Source organism: Dipteris shenzhenensis, chromosome 17 (assembly GCF_047967505.1).
Source record: "Dipteris shenzhenensis isolate YYH24624 ecotype China chromosome 17, Dip_SZ_1.0, whole genome shotgun sequence".
NCBI lineage: Eukaryota > Viridiplantae > Streptophyta > Polypodiopsida > Gleicheniales > Dipteridaceae > Dipteris > Dipteris shenzhenensis.
This window is the reverse complement of record NC_141612.1, coordinates 26,986,635-27,008,352: the sequence shown is the minus strand read 5'-3', so window position 1 is coordinate 27,008,352 and position 21,718 is coordinate 26,986,635. Positions and strand designations below refer to the sequence as shown.

At 39.6% G+C, this 21,718-nt stretch overlaps 1 protein-coding gene and 1 pseudogene across 1 annotated transcript; one reads left to right on the top strand and one right to left on the bottom strand.

Annotated features, from left to right (window-relative positions):
- Window positions 1-5,913: 5,913 nt before the first annotated feature.
- On the top strand, window positions 5,914-7,578 carry LOC147891913 (uncharacterized; annotated as a pseudogene).
- A 1,598-nt stretch (window positions 7,579-9,176) lies between these two features.
- On the bottom strand, window positions 9,177-10,783 carry LOC147891912 (shikimate O-hydroxycinnamoyltransferase-like). Its single transcript, XM_087388537.1, has 4 exons — window positions 10,640-10,783; window positions 9,976-10,365; window positions 9,692-9,864; window positions 9,177-9,654 (listed from the first exon to the last, which is right to left on the bottom strand). The coding sequence occupies exons 1-4, from the start codon at window positions 10,781-10,783 to the stop codon at window positions 9,177-9,179; spliced, it is 1,185 nt and encodes a 394-aa protein (XP_087244663.1).
- Between the last annotated feature and the right edge of the window lie 10,935 nt (window positions 10,784-21,718).

The following is a 21,718-nucleotide window of genomic DNA, read 5'->3' as shown; positions in this document are numbered from 1 at the left end:
CAACACAATTTCCATGGGGCATCTGAATTGGGTGGTCAAGTTCTTGTATAAGAACCTTTTTGAGACTGCTTTAGCTTCAGCCCATTTGGTAAAGTAATCAGTGGTGGCCACAATGATGTAGCTTGCCTATGTTCCCTTTGTTGCTGGATGGATGGGACCCACAAAATCAATTCCCCCATTTTTCAAATGGTTTTTGTGCAACAACTGTTGTTAGGGGATTGAATTTCTTGTGTTGTGGTTTAGTAGTCCGTTGCCATACATCACAGCTTTTGACATATTTATAGGCATCTGCCCAAAGTGTTGGCCACCAATAGCCTGCGAGGAGGACTTTTCTTGCTATGGCTTCCCCTTGGAAGTGTGCTCCTGCAATGCCTACATGGACTTCACCAAGGATTGGCATGATCTCACGAGGCATTACACATCTTCTTAAAACCTGGTTCTTGCCATCTTATATAGTTGTCTTGCAATGAGTTAATAGGGTGCAGCTTTTAAAATATTCAAAACACAAATAGGCCAAAGGGCATGCTATCGGTTTGATGCTATGTATTATTAAATGCAATGACCTTTGGCATGCTTATGAGTCATATAGCAAGCAAGTGCATGGAAAAAGAAACAATTCAAAATTATATATAGTGTTGGATTTATAAATATTTTTGCACATGCACAAATTGCACTTTTCCAACTTCTTCCATTTTAGGGTGAATCTAGATACCAATACCAACAACTATCAATGTTTTAAGACCACCATGCACTAGTCCCAATAGTTTTGATTCCAAAATTTTAATCCGTTTTGGTTTTCAACAAATCAAAATAAAGTTATGGAGCATGCCCTCAAATGGGTATGCATCAATTTAGCACAACATTGGAGGCCCATTAACCCGTGCATAATGATCTCATTTAGGTGTGTCTTTGGGTTGAGGAGAAGCTCACATAGTGTACTTTAGAATGATTTACTTGGTTGCATGTATATATAGAACAAAATTTTGATGATTTTGAATAAATTGATATATCCTATAGTCTTCAGGATGCATGCTTCACATGCAACATAGCACTTGTAATGCTTTAACGGTCTCATTCCAAATCCTTATTTCATAATTATTTGTTCTGATGTTTAAGTTTAAATGTGTACTACAACTTGAAGACAAAGTTTGCCGAATTCCGTTAAGCAATGCATAAGTTATGGGTCATGCAAGATACCCATATACAAAAAAGTCCCTAAACCTCACCAAAAATGGCTACACCCAAGCAAACAATGACCCTTAAAAGGAAGAAAATGATTGATTAAAAATGTGGACATGAGAAACGACACAATATCCATGAGGACCTGATCCTCCCTACAAATTTCAAGGGTGGTGATTTATTATTGACTTGGCCATATTGTTTGTGCATTTTGGGAGTTGAAGCCCAACAAATACATGAATAACGTGAGCTCAGAAGAGCTGATAAATTCTGAGAATATTAGCGTCAAGAATAAGTCTCACGAATGGATAAGATATTGGCATATTACTTGAATGTCAATAGTCGTAATCGTAGTCAAACGCCATTAAAATCACGTGACAAAGGATGCACCAAACGAAATTAAACTTCTCATCATTCTTTCAGGCAGATTTTTTTCAGCCAGCAATGTCCCTAAGACTCAAGGAAAATTCTTTTAAGTAGCAAACATCGGATAAATTCCTTTTCCAGTTGCAAAACGTTCTCATTTAATAGACGAATCCATGCCCTTTACTTTTGCATGTGAAGATTTTGATTGCAGTTTCCAACCTGCCATTGCGATTGACTCCTTTTGCTTCATTTTCCATTAGATGGGGATTGGATCTGCACCAAGGCCTTCGCCAAGCACGCAGCATTAAAATGTAAGGCCTGCGAGAAAACTGCCTACCTTGTAGATCAACTCACGACCGATGGTGTGGTTTACCATCATGCTTGTTTTCGGTGCTATTATTGCAAAAGGACCAATGGCATCATTTACCATCAGGCTTGTTTCCCATGCCATTATTGCAAAAGGATGCTTAAGGTATGTTTGTGGTCTGCACAACTATAGTGGGAAGCAGAGGGAACAACCATGTGCATGCACAATTTATCTCATATAACAGTTGGAGAAACGAGAAGAGCAAGTAAGAAAGAGTGTTAGTGCTTCCACTTCTTACAAGGAAGAGACAACCGCCAAAGAAGAAGAGCAATTAGATGAGGATTTCTTGACTGTGGGATGCAGAGGAAATGCCATAAGTGATCTCATTTAGCAGTTGGGGAAAGGACATGAGCAATTAAGAAAGACTATCGAAGAAGGATTCAAGTCTACTAGTGCATCTTTGTTCCAGATCAACACATCTTTGGCTATCTCATTTGAGCATGGCGGTCTCACCTCATTTGCTGTGTTTCTTGAAAGAGAGCTGAAAGGCTTCCAACCTTTATAGCCAGTGTTTGGAAGAAAACTCCCAAACATGGGCAGCAAGAACGAGAGACTTTTCATCACTAGACACTGAGCATTCTGGTGGACAGTCATGGATGGGCCTTTGCGCGGATTCATGGTTTAGCAAGTAGCTTGTGCATCGACACATGACCGTGCAGTGCCCAAGCTCGATGTGCTTCCTTGTTTGACATGATGCCACAATCCTCACTTTGCTGCAAAAACCAACAAACCCTTCAAAGATGCTTCTTAATTAGCTAATGTGCCCGTTCATGGCCCTACTTTTGTCCCTACTAGTGAGGATTAGCTCTTGTTGATCAACTCAACCATCCGAGTACTACAACATTACCCAAGTAGTGCAACAATTGCGCCTTGAACTTCAATCTATCAGAGGAAATTTTGGGGTAGCTATACTAAGAGATCAATCGGCCACTAAAAGGAGAAGGGCAGTATTCAAGACAACATAACTTCAATGCTTTGGACGCATGATTGCTGACTCCAACCATAAGCACAATAAATCAACTATTGGGTGAAGTCACAGAGCATGACGGTGGACCGTACTCCTCAAGTTGATTGAGAAGCGTTGGGTGCTACAAGTAGAGCTGGTGCTGAAGTGGTACAGAAGTGGGATATGTAAAAGCGTGAAGCTATGGCACTAACCATTGCAACTTAGTGAAGATATATCATGGTTGAGCAAAGCTTAAAGAACCCTTCATGTTTGACAAGGAGCTTGTATTCTGAGTGTTGTATGCTTAAAAAGATTAAAAAGAACTGCATGCTTTTACAATCTAAATCTTTGGTATGATCTTGGGTCAAATTTGGAAGATTAAATATTTTAGCCCTTAGATCAATCTAAAATCAAGGGCCTGGCTCAAGGAGAGCTCACAAAACAAAAACTTCCCTCTAGGCTAGCTGTCGTGAAAAACAACACATACATCCATTCCTAGTTATGGCAGGTAGCCTAGGGAGATGTTTGGGTATTTTCATACCCCCTTGAGCCACTTGTCATGAATCTGAGTCCTTGATCTGGTTTCATCTTATGCCCTTGATTTTTTTTGATGTAAAAGCTGGGCTTTTGACTAAAGCACTAAAGCATATAGGTGCTTTTCACAATAAAAAGACTACATAAATGTTTCAAACCTATTCGATTTGAAGAGATGGTCTATTTGATTTGCAAGTTTGGGCTTATTAGCATGTGAAGCTTTGGAGAGCCTTGCGATGACCTTATGCTCTACTCTCACAAGCTCAACTTGCTACAATGATCAAACCCCCATTTTCTCGAGGTTGGAGAGGCACGTAACGCTGGCTAAGTGGCTAAGTGGAGAGTGAGAATGTTACATGCTCTACTTCAGATTTCCTCTAATGATAGTTGTCTTTTTGTGTTGGTCGAGTCTAGTAAATGATCTGAGAATGTTGGAATCATCCTGCTCAAGGACACACGCAGATCCTCTCAGGGTCACATTGGCAATTTTTTCGGATATTGTCTCTCGGTGTTCGACTACGATTACAACTATTGACATTCAGGTAATATGCCAGTTTATTATCCATTTACAAGACTCATCCTCGGTGCTAATATTCTTGGCATTATCTCAGCACCCAGGGAAGTGCCTGTTCCCTCCGATTATAACTCTTTGGGGAAGGAAGCGCACCACCTCCCCGCCCATGGTTATAATAATTATATATTTTATATTATAATATAAATCTTTTCAATTACTGGTCCATTCAAAATTTCTTATTTTTAATCAGAATTCTTACAAGATTCCTCTCGTTTAATACATGTTATCAATGCGAGGGAGCAAGAAAATCCAAGATGGATGCAAGATTGAAGGCATCCATTCCTAGTTGTAATTAAGGGAGAAGGAAGGCTATATCACTTTGGAGCCTTTCGTCGATGAAAGGATTCGAGAGAACCACCTCCGAAATTGATAGTATGATCCAAAACAAAGAAGTTGAAATTATCCATAAGAAAGGAGTTGAAATTGTATCGTATGATCCAAAACAAATGAAGGATGATTATACATTAGTAGTAATTAAGGGAGGAGAAGCTATATCACTTTCCATGCAAGGCTTGGGCACACTCCACAGCGATGCACAACAACACAAAGCAACTATAGACGCACTTGATAGACATGCAAAATAGTAGGCGCGTCTATAGGCACTACTAGAATAGTGAAAATACCAACGCGTCTAATAGCGCATCTACATTGTGACTTAGACGTGGATTTAGACACAAAACAGAGAATACAAAAAGTGAAATTTTGGTGCAGGCTGATAAATGTACATCACTGCTTTCCTAACATTGCCCATGATTACCCATGTAATTTTAACAAAAATATCAATGCTTTTTGGCAAACTCACATATACAAAAATAAAGTGAGGTGAGGAGAATGAGACAATATGTAAAATAGTTTTGCCAATATCAATGATGGGCTACGGTTCAATCTCATCCTCAATGAGATCAACCCTTACGAAACTATCTACTTCAAAATCCAAACTAGTGTTGAGATCTACAAATACATTCAACCCACTACTACTTGTGCTACTCATGTGCTCATTGAAATCAGCATCACCAATGGTAGGCTTGTCCTCACGGGTAATGGCCTCAATATCTGTATCTCCTATCTCATGATCATCCTCCTCTCTCGTATCACGGTCATCATCACCTCCATGGCCATGATCATCCTCCATACGCTCCATATTACTAAATGCACTATACATCACTTTGGAACGTGGCATAATAGGTATGACATGCCACCACCTATTATTATCCACCATTGGTTGAGACAACCTAATTCAAACACAAATACAATCATGTTATTTTCCTTGCATCGAAGGTATCAAAAATATTTAAAAGTGAGTATTTTTATATGTGTGTACAATACCTGTTCACATTGTTGCGGTAGTACTAGTGTGTCCTTCTTACTTTGCCAAAACTTTGTGGAGTCAATAGTTACAAAGCCACTTGCATGGTGTTTGATTGTTGCATTAGGGCCTCTTTCCACCATGTCCTTCAACCACTTTACATCCAAAACATGAGCAAAACATACACAAAGAAGCATCGAAAGTCGCTTAATAATATCTTGGATTATACAACAATAATCATCCATGGCTCCATTGGATCCCTCAAAGCTAGCAATGACGCCACAATCTTGTGTGTTTCTCTTATCATCAATCTGTTGTGTTTGAAACTGCTTGCCCTCACACCATATAGCATTGAACATAGTACACTACACCAAGACAAAATCAATTAAATAAGCAATCTAAATTGTTGAAAGCTCCTAACTTATGCATAACATTCTATATACCGACCTTGCTCATGCATCCCCTAGCATACTCCCATTCTTCCATTGTGATATGCATCCCCTTGTCTCTCTTTGATCTCTTCATTTTGTCAAGTAGCCAATAACTATGATGGGAATGTGGTTGACTTGAAGCCCTTTTTGGATGATAGTAAGGGAGGTGGCAAATGGCACAATGAGCCAGCAACTAAGGCAACAATTATGATGGGGACAACAGAGTTCATTGAAATTAATGGCACTTTCCATCATAAGGATTGCAAGCGGATATGTTTGGAGGGAAAATACTTTGATAATTTGCAATGTGGGGCATGTGCTACTATTCCTAAAGAACGAGACTTTCGCATGCGAGTGTATCGACAAATTCGATCTTCAGACACTCGTGGATCAAGAGACACAGGAGGTGGTAGACGGTTAGATTATTTGACTCATTTAGAGTTATTGAGAGTAGCAAAAACAAAGTCCACAATGGTTCGGGTATTGAAGAAGTAGATAGCATTCACAAGAACTGAAGTTGTTGCATTGAGCGTGAAGGTTAGAAGTCTTCAGGAGAGCACTATGGAAGCCATGGTGAGGAAAGATGTTAGAAAATTTTGTCAAGATATAATCAATGCTCATGAGCTAGGTCTGTTTGAGGGAAAGAAGGCATTGTGGAACTTCTTTGTTGACATTTCACAAAACATTTCAAGAGTAGGTCAAGGGAAGAGATATTCCAATACAACAAAGGAATTATTTGAGACTGTCAAGATATGGGGAGGGACAAGGTTGCATAATTTCTTATCACTTAACCTTGGAGGTCCACACATGTCCACCACAATGAGGTCCACAAGAAAAGCACTTTTCTTTCGAACTGGTTTACAAGAGGATATATTTCAACATGCAAGAGAAGTTTACACTTGTCATATGATGAAGAACGGTATACCCTTGGGTAGTGTGCCAGTTCTTCTAGCTGAGGATGAAACAGTTGTGAAAAGAATGGTGAGATGGGTGGCACGTGATGATAATTTGGTTGGCTTTTGTGGTAAAAAGCTGGAACACACTTGCATTCCAGACTTTGTCGTGCAAGTTGGTGATGGTCAAGATGGATATCTTAGAGTTGTGGATGCTTTTCAACATAATGTGATTGCTCATTATGCAAGGGTATTGATAGTGAATCCTCTTCTTGAATGCTTGCCAAAGCTAGTTCTATTGGTGCAATTGACATGTAATAGGTTTGATTCCATGTTTGTCAGAGAACAGTGGGAGAGCATTCAGCTTTCTTGGAACATTTTTCTAAGGGACGTGGTAGGTCCATTGATAGGACATGCTTCAGATGGGGATAGTAGGCGCAGAAAGTTGATGTTGCAAGATTACTCTTCTTGTCAAGGTCCCAGGTTGTGCATTCCTTGGAAGGGTTGGCCCTTTATAGCACACATCACATTTGATGGGAGTATCAGTGGTTTGCATGATCAAGACTATATCCATAATGGAAAGAAACTTATCAATCCTTTGGATAGTGCATCTAGGAGGTTTGAACTTGGTAGAGAGCTTGTGACTTTGAATCATGTAGCAATTGTATATCAATTATTCAAGGTTGATGAACATGGCTTGCAAGAAGGGGATATTGAGAGGAAGGATAGACAAAATTGGAGAGCTGCACAAAGGATTGCTGCAAAGAAAGTACAAAAGTGTTTGAAGTTATTACAAGAAGGCTATGGTGCTCACCAAGAGCGGACATTGGGCACACGTATGTACTTATCAATAGTAGCATCTTACATTGATATTTTCTTATCACCTACCTTAGACTTGTATGGTCGTGTGAAAGCTGCAGGAAAGGTGTCTTTCTTTTTCAGGTGTGTAGAAGTTGCTACCATTGCTATTAGTGATATATGAATAAAGGACATATTTCCAAGGTTTTTGTGGCTAATACTCATGGTTCTTTCTATATGTAGGATTTGGCGCATGTGGATCACTAAACATGATGCATACTCCCTAAAGCAAAACTTTATCAGTAGAGAAACATTCATTGACATTCAATTGTCATGTCACTTTGTGGTTCTCTTGATAAAGACCTTTAGGGAAAAGCATCCTCACTTGCACGTACCCCTTTCTTGCACGGGATCGGATGCATGTGAGAATTTTTTCAGCAAGGTGGGTGGAATGGTTCGGAATGAAAGATGCTATGATGGCTTTGATTTGCTGAGTAGTACAAGAGCACTTAATAGAATAGCAGAGTTTCAAGCAGGTTCAATTCTTAAATTTCCAGCAGCTCATTCTAAACAAGAAAATATATGGGCTACTTTGGAAAAGGAGAATGACACTCCTTTGGCCAACCTGGGAGACTGCTTGTGTGAGTAGTGACAACCATATGGTATCTTGATATCGTGGGTAGGTACCCTACTCCTATCGAGACAGCCTACCACCGCCACCATCGCAGAGGAGATACATGGAGGCACTTCTATGATGACGGGTTGATTACTGAGGAGCAGTATATCCGAGCTACTAGAGCGCCCCCCAAGTATTTGAAAGTAATGAAATAATATCAATATTGTAAGTAAAGATTTGATTTTTCATATATTGATACATGTTGTTCCTCGTTTACAGGACCTTGCGGCTGATCAAGAGGGAGAAGATGAGGAAGAAGGGAGCGAAGAAGGGTGCAAAGAAGAAAGCGAGGACGCGGAGAACTTAGATTAGTCGTAAAAGTAGTGCTAGCTACTCTTTTTTGTACTTGAAGCCACTGGCTTAGCTTCATGCCTCTCTTGTATATACACTCCTCTTATTTTTTGTACTTGAAGCCACAGGACGTGGCTTGGCTTCCTGCTATATGTACATACAAGCACTTTTTGAGCTATGAATTAATATACACTCCTTTTATTTTTTTGGCTTTCAATTTCCTTGTGTAAAGTTCTATCAATGAATGCCTTGTGAACTAAACGTTTTGGAGTTGTAATGTTTTATTTGGAATTGTAATCGTCGACTATAGACATGCTTGCAATCGTGCTAATTAAAATGTGATTGGCTGTAAGAATTGAATTGCACAATGTGGAAATGGGATTCTTGTAACTACATAGCATACACAACATTCTGTTCAACCACACAAAATTTTGCTTTTATTAAAAAAAAGATTCTGTAGAGCGTCTATAAGCGCATCTATAAATGCGTTTATATACGCATCTCTCTATTTTTTTTAAATTTCTAGTATGGAGTCTATTTGCGCATCTATAGACACGTCTATAGATGCGTTTGTCTTTTTTTTTTTTTTATAGCAAGGCATCTATTTGTGCGTCTATAGATGCATCTATAGGCACGTCTGTACATTATATAAACGTGGGTTTGTAAACATGCCAATAGATGCACAAATAAATGCGTCGATAGACGGACATACAGGCACGTCCGTAAGTTTTTTTTTGTTTTTTTTATAAAGTGCTTTGTCTTGTTGTGATGGAAACATTCAGAGAGAACTATGATCCCAAATCACACTCTTGTAACTAAGGGAGGAGGAAGGCTATATCATGTTGGAGCCTTTCCATGCAAGGCTTGGGCAGCGCGATGCAAACATCCACAGAGCCTCCTCCCTCTCTCCCACTCGAAAGCATCACCTCTCCATCTCCCCCGATGCGTCCTTGTCGAACACTCATCGGCATTCCCCATCCGAAGTCCAGCTCGTATGCTGGAAACTTCGGAGATCCCACCACCTTCACCATCACCATCCCCTCCTCTATTCCCTTCAGTAACGTCATTGTTGATTCCAGCATCTCTATCTCGCCCATCGCACTTCTAAAATACTTGTCGTCCATGGAAAGTATCACCTCGTGAATGCGTCTCCCTGTCACCTCTAAGCTCTCGCTTAGAAGCTCGCCCGTAGACACCACCAATTCTTTCCATAATACCACGTTTCCGAAATAGGCTGGCGGTAGAGGGGGCACCAGTCGACTCCGGAAGTCTGCGACCACGAACATCAACGATCTAGTACACGCTGCTGTAACGTGTTTCCAAACGTAACAGCTTTTCTGGCCTCAATTCTGTTCGCATGAGTAGCGGGGACATGGATATAGGGTGCCCTCTCGCACACTCTGCCCAGGATTTCATGAAATTCCAACCGGAATGGCCATCGGCTGTTACATGATTCTGAGACACTCCCAAAGCAACACCGGCGTCCTCTGGGAACCTCGTAACCTGACCATGTAGGTGCCTCGCATTTTCAGTAGGAGTTATCATCAATAAATTAGTAACGAGATCATTGGCGAGTAAAGAACGAGGCATGTCGAATGCTGTAGACATACATACCTGAGGAAGATCAGGGCGATCCGAGCTTGAAATTACGTCTCGAGCCAGCTGCGTGAAGAAATCTCTGTACTCAAAGTCGTCTTCTTCAATGGTGGCAAACGGCACATCTACGAAAGCCTCCACGAATTCCACTCCACAATCGTTGCAATCCAGCGCCAGCCTGCCATCCTCCTGCTCGAAAAGGCGGTCCGCAAGGGGGTAGAAGTCCACCAGAGCCAGAGAAAGACTACGCTTCAGCAGGGCGACGGCGAAGCTGCCGGGAACGCCGGCGTCGAGCTTGTAGAAGAGAACGTTCCGGACGTAGTGGAAAAAACGCCAGGTAATATCGGCTAGTGTGGCGATTGGTTGGGGAGGAGGGCGCGACAAGGGAAGAGGAGACGAGGTGGACAACTGAGAAGGCCATGCGGAAAGAAGCAAAATTCTTTGAAAACTTGGCTAAGTAAAAATATTGCTCAAAGGTCGATTGCAAGTAGCATTCGTACTATTTTGATGACATTTGAGATCTCCAATGTCAATTGCTCAATTTCCCCTACCACTCACGAAACATTGAACCATACTATAAGTTACTAAACAAATGCCGAAGGTGGAGAATATGATCCATCCTCTAAATTGTTCAAATTCTAAGCGATCCTTGGTAAACGTTCAACTCATGTGGTAGCCTTACTTCCATAGGCAGATAAGTGGGCCAATACCTAGTAGTCAACACATGCACACTCATTTCAATGCCTGAAGGTAATTTGATCCTAGCTTGTGAAGACTGCCGAAAGGATTCATTTATCTCCCTGGAGAGCTCAATGTCCTTAAACATGCCTTCCAGCTTATTTGTGAACTGATTGCCACACTCTGTCTTCAGCAGTGGCGAAGCTTTTTAGAGAAGGATCTTGACATGATGATGATGATGGTGATCATGATGATGGAGTTAAATGCAAAAATCTATCCACATGAACCATGCCGAGGCAAACTTGTGCCATGCTTCACCTTCAGCTCTAGCAAGATCATGAGTGATATCAGAGCAATCATTCTGGCTGGTCACCATATTCCAGTTGGAAGTGAAAATGACCCACCGCCCAAAGAACTTTAGAGGACCTCCCCGCGTTGCCTCTAATGCTGCAATCACTAGCATGCTGCTGCCCAGCCGACATTTTCGAGAACGCAGCCCCCTGTAGGTTGACTATGCTCTTCAAGGCTTCTTTAATGCAGCTTATTGTTGCTTGCAGGTTGTCACAGCCAATCCCATAGCCAGTGGAGTTTTTGGGCCAATGAGAAGCTTTGGGCATTGCAAGGCTGAGCCAGAGTCCTGAAATTTTAGGATTCTGAGTTAGAGTTGGAATGCCAGCTTAGCATTCTCACCCAGCCCTAGCCCTCCATGGGGCTGTGAGACTTGCCTGCTAGGGGGGGCTGAGACAACCACACTAGCATGCGTGGGGAAGTGCTCTTACTCAAAGTGTATCTTGTTCAAGAGACGTGTTGGGTACATACACTGATACAATGGAGGATTGTATATCCCCCATAGTGATATCAACAAGAAATAAACTCTCCTTTTGAGTTTTGACATGAAAGCTTTTCAAGTTCGGATTTCAGAGTGGATGACAGCTTTTCAGCTCCGAATTGAGCGCTTATTAACGTTGATGAGAAGTCCGATCTTAACTATAGCTCCGAGGAGCATGGCGGATATTTTGGAATGCCTATATTTTGCCTCTCCCTAGAAATAGCACGCAAAGCTCTACGTTGATGTGCATGTTTGTGGAACCGTTCGGCTTTGGACTTGGAACGCCTCAAGATAATCTTCATCCTGCTTCTTTTGTCGTTTGTGAAATGGTTGGGAAGCATATGAGTTGTACACAAAGATGAGGTCCAGTTCAGCCTCCCTCAACAAAGTCACGGACAAGACATAATAAGAGATCCCATTCACGTTCAAGGTGAATCGCTTCTTGCTTTTATGTTACCATGCGAGTCGCAATGTCACAAAATTTGAATTCTTCCCTGGCAATTTGGCTTCTCCTCTTCTTTGTATCCAGGTCGTCAGACTCCACTCCAGGATGTTTCCTTCACTCCTTTCAGAGCTGCTCATGCCTTGGTAGACACATCATGGGAGATTGTAGCTAGCATTGCAGCTTGGCATATTTGGAGGGCTAGATGTACGGAGATGATGGAGGGTTCCCAGGTTCACCATGGCTAGTATATGGATTGATAGTACAATACACACACTGATGGCCATCTTGGCGAGCATGCAGGGATCCTCCAAAGAAGCTACGGCCAGGAGAGATACTTTTTTCAGATTTTGGAGAGGATCTCCTTTCTTTTCTGAGTCTCTTTCAGGCTTAAGGTGGCATTTTCAGCCTCCACCTTGGATTTTTGTTAGCTAATTCATCATGATGCTCTCAAAAAACACTTTGGAAAGGACATTGACATGGACAATATAAAGTACAATGGTTTGTTGGATTTTGAAAAGATTTATTCATCACAGTCTTCCTTTTTTAGAGAAGTCATACACAAGCAAAGCAATTCAATGGAACATGTTCAAATGCGAGGTTCTATGGTTCATCTTTGGAGTGAGCTCAGCCATAGCACATTCCTACAAGATAATAATTTTGAGTACTTCAAGCTTGTAAATTTATGTCAAACATTTTTTCTTGGCTTAGTTGAGGATGAAAGGTGTTTCAATGCTCTAGGTTACTTGAAGAATAAGCTTTGCAGTAAGCTAGATGAGAACTTAGATCTTTACTTGAGATTTTACTCTTGTTCTTATGATGTTAGTAGCTTTCCATATGATAGAGCATTAGCACTGTGGAAGTCAACTCGTAAAAGGAAAGGCTATAATTAGCTTTTTAGACTATTTAAACTTGACTTCCACAACTTTCTTGACAATGTATTTGAAGGATATTCATTACCCTTCACGAATTTTATGCTTTGTATACTTTATAAATGCTAGCTACTTCATGTCTTTTTGGATTGTGAAATAGAAAAAAGAGGCCTGGCGTGCCAACTCAATATGTAATATCTTACTGCCCTTGTCCAAAATCTAGGGCATGGGGGGACAAGGTCCATATATGGATTTTCTTTAATAATTTCAAATTGCAAGGGAAAAATATGAAAATTTCATGTCCCACTACCCATAGAATATAAGATATATACCTTAAAAAATATGAAAAATTTTAAGATTTGTACATCTTTTTCATAATATGTGAGGCCCAAGGGGAGGGGGGGGGTCTTTTGGATGAGGGGGGGTAAAGAAAAAAATACACTAAAACAGAGCTAAAACATGAAAACCCATCTCCTTTCAAATTAATGTAACTTTTTCATGTGCTACCCAATTTTCAAGGTGTAAAGACATATTTGAAGCTCTTTTAGTATAGAAGACAACCATGTTAATTTGAATAATTTCTACTCATGGCATATTGTTAAATTCATCTCATACTTAGGATTTTGATGGGTTTTTTTACTATAGGGAGTTGGTGCCCAGGAAAAGAGGTAGCTTTTTGTATTCTTAGTTTTAAATGTTGGCTATTTCATGTATTTTTACATTGTGAAATAGAAAAGAGAGGTAAGCACTATCGAAGTCAAGTTGTAAAAGGAAAGGCTATAATTAGCTTGTTGGACTATTTGAACTCGACTTTGAGAACTTTCTTTACAATATATTTGAAGGATATTCTTTACCCTTGAAGAATTTTATGCTTTGTATACTTTATAAATGCTAGCCATTTCATGTCTTTTTAGATTGTGAAATAGAAAAAAGAGGTAGCTTTTGGTATTGGCTATTTCATGTCTTTTTAGATCGTGAAATAGGAAAGAGAGGTAGCTTTTGATAGTATTAGTTTCTAACATATTTGGGAACAATGAAAGTTTTTAAAATGCTCTAGAATATTTTGCCAAATTTTGAAATAAAAATTATATTAAAAGTTAAAATTTGCCAATGGTGTGAAACTTTAAGAATTAATATATGAAAAAATTGGCCAATATATTATAATACATATTACTATACCTTCGATAAAAACATTCCTACATGGCACCTTATGAGGACTATCTACTTTCTTATATTGATCGTATAGGTTAAGAATGTTGGTTTTGTTGCCTTTAGGAACTGCCCGGTTAGAGGGTGGTGTGGGAGTGCTGTGTTAGTTAAATCTACTCTCTCAGCTAAGGAACTCTTCTGACATCAAGATGGTTGGTACTTAGCAATTATTGTTTCAACTTTAATGTTCAATGTCATGGGTGATCTTATGGCATGTTGGCTTTGCCACTCTTAACACAGGATACATGGATTTTGGTGGGAGCCTTTGGAATTTTGCAGTCTGAGCATGACTCTAATAGGTCCCATCCCTCTCGAGTCTCGAGTGGTATTGAATTGGAACTGTGGGATGAGATTTGTTGTGAGTTTGGGTTGTTAGATTGTTTAGAACTTGATCAAGAGGGGCTTGGGATATTTTCATGGTTTAATAGAAGAAAGGTAGTGATTTTTGAGGTGATAGACTCGACAATATTTATGTGTCAAGTGAGGGGTGCTGGATGATGGGTGCCCCTATGAGGGGCTTCTACTTGGTTAACTCTACAGTTTCTGATCAGGTGTCTCTAATGTGGACGTTTAAAATTCCTATCACCTCATGCAGATCGCAGGATATGCCTTTTAAATTTAATAAGAAATTATTGCAATGTCAGGTATTTTGTGATCACATCAAGTCCACACGGGTCTAGACAAGATGCAATTTGATGATCCTTGTGAGGGACAACAATTAGAGCAGTCTTGAGGGTTGCCATTTCTTGGGCCAGAAAGGATAAAGCTATTAACGTGGAAGAGAATGGATCTTGTGACTATCAATGTTTCTCTAAGACAAGCGGTTAGTATAATTCCCTATGATCCTTATGTGACTACTCTTCTTTCTGAAATTAAGCAAGTGATGTTGAGTAAGGAACTGGAAGATGCTACTATAGCCAGATTGTAAAGCCAGATTGTAAAGCAGACAAACTTGGTTAGAACTTGGGGACTGTCCTATTAAATTTTTCTTCCAAGCTACTAAAAGAAAGCAACAGTGGGACATGAGGCCTAATGGCTCAATCGAGACATAGTACTGGCATATTGTAGATATCTTGAAATCCCACTTCAATGGCCTGGTGGGGACTCTAATAGTGCAGGATGCTGAGTAGAGGGATGCCGTTTCCAACATGTTGAAGGACATTGATGCTAGGGTCTCAAACTCTCAGAGGACAAGATTGGGAATGCCATTTTCTCTCAATGAATTATGGGAGGCTCTTAGGTCAATGAAAAAGGACAAAGATTCTGGCTATGATAGGTTAACAGTTGAATTTTATGCTCATTTCTGGGATGTTATGGGTAGGGATATAATGATGATGGACAATGCTACGGTTGACAAAGGATTTCTCTCCATGGACGTCACCACAGGCTTTTCTATTAGATCCAATAGGAGCTAGCCTTGTTAGGTGATGCCACGAGCTTACCATCTACCTTGCAGGCATGTTGGCCTTACATTCGAGGGGTGATTTGTTATGGCATCTAGTTGACAAGAAATCAGCTGATTTTTAAGGATGGTCCAGCCATTGGGAGATGTGAAAACATGATCCTCAATGGCATGAAGGCTTGTATGTCAGATCTCGTTTCATTGGTGAGCAAAGCTGATACACTGGTGGGAAGTGCTCACAAGGATACTAGCTTCTACATGGTGTAGTTCATTCCCCGTTTTTGGGTGTTTGTCGCCTAGGCCAAGGGTTTTATGTCCATTTTTTGGCCCTTTTTGTATTGGATTTTTTAAAGGGATTGACCCCCCCTTTTTTAATAAATCTCGGCATGTTTTCTTTATAGAAAAAACTAGATTTACGAGAGGCAGTCTTTCCATCGTGGAGCAAGTAACTACTAACTTGAAATTGAAGCTGAATCCTACTATTTTATCAATTGTTAAAGAAAAAAAGAGAATGCGTAACACAGGGTCCATTGATTTTGTGATGTCCATATTTTGAAAGCTGAAGTCCAACAAATACATGAATAAGGCAATACAATAACTGATCTTCATTGCAGTTTTTACAATATTGTCACGTGGAGTACAACCATATGAATAAAGGTGTAGTGATCCTTTAATCTTGCATCCATCTTGGATTTCCTTGCTCCCTCGCATTGATAACATGCGTTAAACAAGAGGAATGTTGTAAGATTTCAGATTGAAAATAAAAAATTTTGAATGGACAAGTAATCGAAAATATTTATATTATAATATATAATTATTATAACCACACATAGTGTGGGTGAGGAGGCGGCACACTTCCTTCCCCAAAGAGTTATAATTCGAGGGAACGGGCCCTTCCCTGGGTGCTGAGATAATGTCGAGAATATAAACGCCGAGAATATTAGCACCAAGGATAAGTCTCACGAATGGATAAGAAACTGGCATATATACTTGAATGTCAATAGTCGTAATCGTAATCGAACGCCGAGAGACAATATCCAAAAAACTTGCCAATGTGACCCTGTGAGGATATGCGTGTGTCCTTGAGCAGGATGATTCCAACATTCTCATATCATTTAGTAAACTCTGGACAACACAAAAAGATAAGTATCATTAGACCTAACATTCTCACTCTCCACTTAGCCAGTGTTGCATGCCTCTCCAACCTCGAGAAAATGGGAGTTTGATCATTATATTAAGTCGAGCTTTTAGGCTTGTGAGAGTAGAGCATAAGTCATCGTGAGGCTCTCCAAAGCTTCACATGCCAATAAGCCCAAACTTGCAAATCAAGGAGACCATCTCTTCAAATGGAATAGGTTTGAAACATCTTTTTATTGTGAAAAACACCTATATGCTTTTAGTGCTTTAGTCAAAAGCTTAGCTTTTACATAAAAAAAAATCAAGGGAGATCAAGTGCTTAGATTCATGACACGTGGCTCAAGGGGGTGTGAGAAAACCCAAACCTCTCCCTAGGCTAACTGCCGTAAAGAGAAAAAGTCTCCTCCATTGGCTTGTCAAATATTGGATCTCCCACATATCTAGTATTAAATTTGAACGGAACGGGAACCCAATAGTGGAGAGCGGGAGCAAACCGAAAGCAAAGAGGTAGATGATCAAAAGGAACGTTTCCTATAAATACTTCACCATAAACCTATGGTTGAATCCAACAAATATTTCCCGATATGTAAAACTGATCAATACAAGGAGCTCTCCAAGGGTCATATTATGCCACATGAACCTCCGAAATGCAAAAATCTATCCAATCCTGTAATGCACCTAGCAATTGCCAGATGTGATATTTGCATTCCAAAGTCCTTATCAAATGACTTTAGGGTGTGAGATATGTCCCCTTTTTAGCACTTTGTTGTATAAGTGATACTTTGAGAAAAGAAAGAGACACCATTGAAAGTGACTTTAAAGCACATCCCAAATGAGCCAATACCAAGATTCTCACCCTCTTCTATAGCCTCATGGGGGACATCTAAAACGATTTAACAACCAAATTTTCTAAACGAATGTATTTTGTGAGAAGCTTTCCCGTGACTGCCCTCCATGGCTAACCATGCCTCAGAAGTTGGATCACATGCATGTTTTAATTGTTCATATCACACATGCTTTGAAATGGTGAAATGTGAATCTATGTATTTTGCCCTCTTGCTTCTAGCCTTCTCCTCTTTCCACTTTGAATCCCAAAAATCTAATTTGTCCATGTCAATATTAGCAGGTAATTCATCCCACAGGTCTCATGCACATTTTTTCATATTACCTATGACACTATTGATCATGTGACGCACTCCACCTTCATTCATTTCACTGGAGATGGACATCTCTCCCATTGTGTTTGCTATGACCTCATTGTAGAAACACTCTATGTAAACTACATTGCTAGTTGCATCTATTATTTGTTTATTACTCATGTTGCTTATCCTTGTACAAAGATGTCGTGTAATGAATTTCAACCATTTTTTCATTTGCTTTGCTTCCATATTGCCAAGTACTTCTGGCATAGACATGCATGAAAAAATCAATTATAGAGAAAATACAAATTATATTAATAGTCTAACACAATCAACAAACACAAGGCTAATTGTAATAAAGAGCACAATGAATTCCATAATGAGATGACTCCTTAGTCTATACTATTATGCAAAATAATTATGGCTTGAATCAGAAGTAATATCCATGATACTAGTAATATTCATGATACCAACAAAGAGGCTTAACACTAGTTAACAATAAAGAGGCTTAACACTAGTTTGGTAATAGGACATTAATATGTCCTCAAGCATAAAAACATCCTACTAAAATTTAGGAATGTCTCTAGGTTTTGAATTCTATCTTATTTTATTTTAATCAAAGAATTTAACATAAAAAAGGCTATCCCTATTTTGAGATTTATCTATATGGATGGAAATTTCTTTGTAGTTGAAAGATAATATTTACTTTTTTAAGTCCTTAAATCAACTAGTTGTGGGGTTTTAATTATAATTGACTGGTCAAAAAATGATTAATCATGCGTTGATCTTAAACTATACCATGTAAACAGAATTTCCAAGTTTAGATTTTAATTATGTGTGTAACTTTAATTATGCATGTAAATTCTAGAGTATATCCAATGATGACATACACATGTTCGTTCGATTTTAAAGAACATTAGATATTTCTTAGTACTAAAACAATGTTTAAAAAATGTTAACATTTTTTTTTCAAATATAGATATATGATTGAATTTTGTTGAACCAACAATTTATACTAGTCCAAATAGCAACTTGCATGAAATTATTATGAAGAAAATGGAGGCGTCATTGAACCAAATGTGATATTATTACATCATTTCACCAAAAGATGGCTGAAAAATATTTGTCTTCCCTTAAAATTAACTACTTCGCAAGGCTTAGAGCAAGGTCCATCTTCGATAGGCCGCATAGCCAACTCTCCATCACAACCAAGCATCTTGAGTTGCTGCATTGCCTCATTAGGTGCAAACCTCTCTGATGGATTTTTGCCATCATCTTATGACTAAAGTGTGCCAAAATGATGGTTTGCTCAACATGGCATCAATGTCCTCATGTGTATGACCCACCATAAGAAATCCCAGTTGTATCATCTTGAAGGTCCCGGTGATGTGCCTTTCTTGAATTTAATGCATGTAGAGGTGCATTGCTTGATCTCAGCATACCATCCTCTACAAGATCACCCTTCTCATATCTCTCCAACCTCTCTAAGTTTTGTAAACATGTGGACAATCCCCATTATCATGCAAGATGGGGAGTTGGAAATAGGATGGATATGGCAATGATTCTATGCTTTGTTATGTAGAGTTTTATAGAAGGTGAGGAACTTCTTATTGAGAGTGAGCCCTAGGGAGTTTCTGATTGGTGGGCAGCCATCCCTTGGTGCTGTGCACCTAGTGTGGGTTGATTTCCCAACATCAACCCCCATCGAAGAAGGAGGCAACATAGAAGGGGTGCCTCATTGAAATATTTTTACCAAGAAGGTAAGAGAGGGGGTGAGCATGTGCGTGAGATCCATGCTTATCGATGGAGGCTGGTATGTTTCCACATGCAATGTTGACTATGTAGCTATCATCCAATGTTGTCTCTATGCTAACATGGACTTAGGTAGCACAAAATGTGTGTAGAGTAGTGGCAAAGCTCTGCTTGTACTTGCATAAGGCTAGGAATAATCCCTCTTAGGAATCCAACTTGCATGTTCTACATGCAAGTTACATGCAACATGCGAGTTCAACATGCAACTCCTACATGAGATTCCTGCATGCATGTTCTACTTGCAACTCCTACATGCAAGTCCTACATGCAATTCCTACATACGAGTTCTACATGCAACATGCAACATGCTAGTTCTACATACGATTCCTACATGCAACATGCGAGTTCAACATGCAACTCCTATATGCAAGTCCTACATGCAATTCCTACATGCATGTTCTACTTGCAACTTCTACTTGAAACTCCTACATGCAAGTCCTACATGCGATTCCTACATGCATGTTCTACTTGCAACTTCTACTTGCAACTCCTACATGCAACATGCGAGTTCTACATGCAACTCCTACATGCAAATTCTACATGTAGAGAGAGAATGTCTCACAATTCCTACATGCTGAGAGAGAAGCTCTCCAACTTGTATAAATACCCCATAATGGAATGAAGCCCAGACTCTTTGGGGCATTGTGTTGGGTTCTACTTTCGTATTCCAAGCAATTGTCCAAGTGTCCATGCTTCCTTGCACTCCACGTCCAAAAGCATGTCCTAACCTTGCAACTCCTCCTCCCCTCTCCTCCAACCTTGCAACCCATCCTCTCCCTCTCCTCCTTCCCTCTCTTCCTCCCACCTCCTCCTCCTCCCTCCTTCTCTCTCTCCTTTCCCCCATGCTCTTACATCTTCTTCCTCTCCCACTCCTATGCTCCCCCTAAACCCTTAGTTCCTCAATCCTTAAACCTCCATGATCTATGGATCCTCCTTCTAACCCTTGAACCTCTTCTAAACTCTGGAACCTCTTCTAAACTCTGGAACCTCTCTCTAAACCTTGGAACCTCCCTCTAAACCTTGAACCTCCCTCTAACCCTTAAACTCCTCCTAAACCCTTCAATCCCCAATGAAGGCGAAAGCCTTCATTACCTCAACCATGATGATGCATGTTCCTTTTACACATGCATGCACTATGTTTGCTTAACACACTAAATCCTACGTCTCTCACCAGAATATGACTCGAGGTCCTAAGCTACACTTATACTACAAATGACAACACCAATATATCTGTAGGTGACAAAAAGCCTCAGAACCCTGCATACTGAGAATACCTTGCTCTTCCTGTAGAAGCCGTGGGAAAGAGCCAACATCCAAGCAATAGTAGAGCATGCAAGGTCTGATCAGGACATGCTACTGCGCATTGACTTTGGATATATGCACACCATGCCATTAGAGAAGGCAAGTATAAGAGCAATGCTACACTAATTAAATTCTTGTTTATCTCTGGATGCCATTGTATCACTAACAACTAGTACAAAGCAAGAGTTACATTTAATTGTTAAACCCTAGACAGTTACAGAAAATCCAATTAGATTAGAAATTTTTTGTAAATTACCTAACTGGTAACTCTTAGTAATTGTTAGAATATAGTTATTTACTAATAGTTAAATTTAGTCAATTAATATAGTTAGTTACAATTTGTTAGTTAGTGACTATTAGTTTGCAATTCTTGGTAAGTTAGTGCACTACTATTATAGCTACCTGGTACTAACACTCGTATAACAAATGGTTGGATTAGTAACTGTTAGTTAGTAATTGTTAGTAAATAAAAGGGGTGCATTTGTTTGAAGTAAAGGATATTTCTCAAAGGTAGTGGTAGGAATTTTAGATATTATTTTTGTTGGTTTACTGCTCATTTCCCACCTATCTAACATTGATACAAATGATATTAATGAAAGATTGCATCTATGGGGGATAAATTTGTACTTGTGTGTGTTGTTATTCATCCAACATGACCATTTGCATGAAGAGTTTGGAAAATGTCTGCTCACGATAATGTGAGGAAAAGCTCACTGATTGCAAAGTTTAAGCTACCTTTGATGTATTGTCAAATCCTTACAATAGTCATGGGAATATAAGGGAAGATAGTGAGGTTTTGAAGAAGAAGATTGGTGAATATGCCAACAAAGTGGATGGCACTCTTCATCCTATTTCTGGTGGGGGAGTGGATTGTGTAGAAAATGTGAGTTTATTTGGTGTTAATTTTTCATTTGGTTTTGTCTTTCGTGGTGTTTGTAT

Excerpts from the sequence above, each read along its gene's own strand:
- LOC147891912 (XM_087388537.1), bottom strand. The coding sequence starts at position 10,783 with ATGTTTAAGGACATTGAGCTCTCCAGGGAGATAAATGAATCCTTTCGG. Across the intron at positions 9,865-9,975 it reads ATCGCCCTGATCTTCCTCAG|GTTACGAGGTTCCCAGAGGA; the intron begins GTATGTATGTCT and ends CTACATGGTCAG. Across the intron at positions 9,655-9,691 it reads GAATTGAGGCCAGAAAAGCT|ATCGTTGATGTTCGTGGTCG; the intron begins GTTACGTTTGGA and ends AGCGTGTACTAG.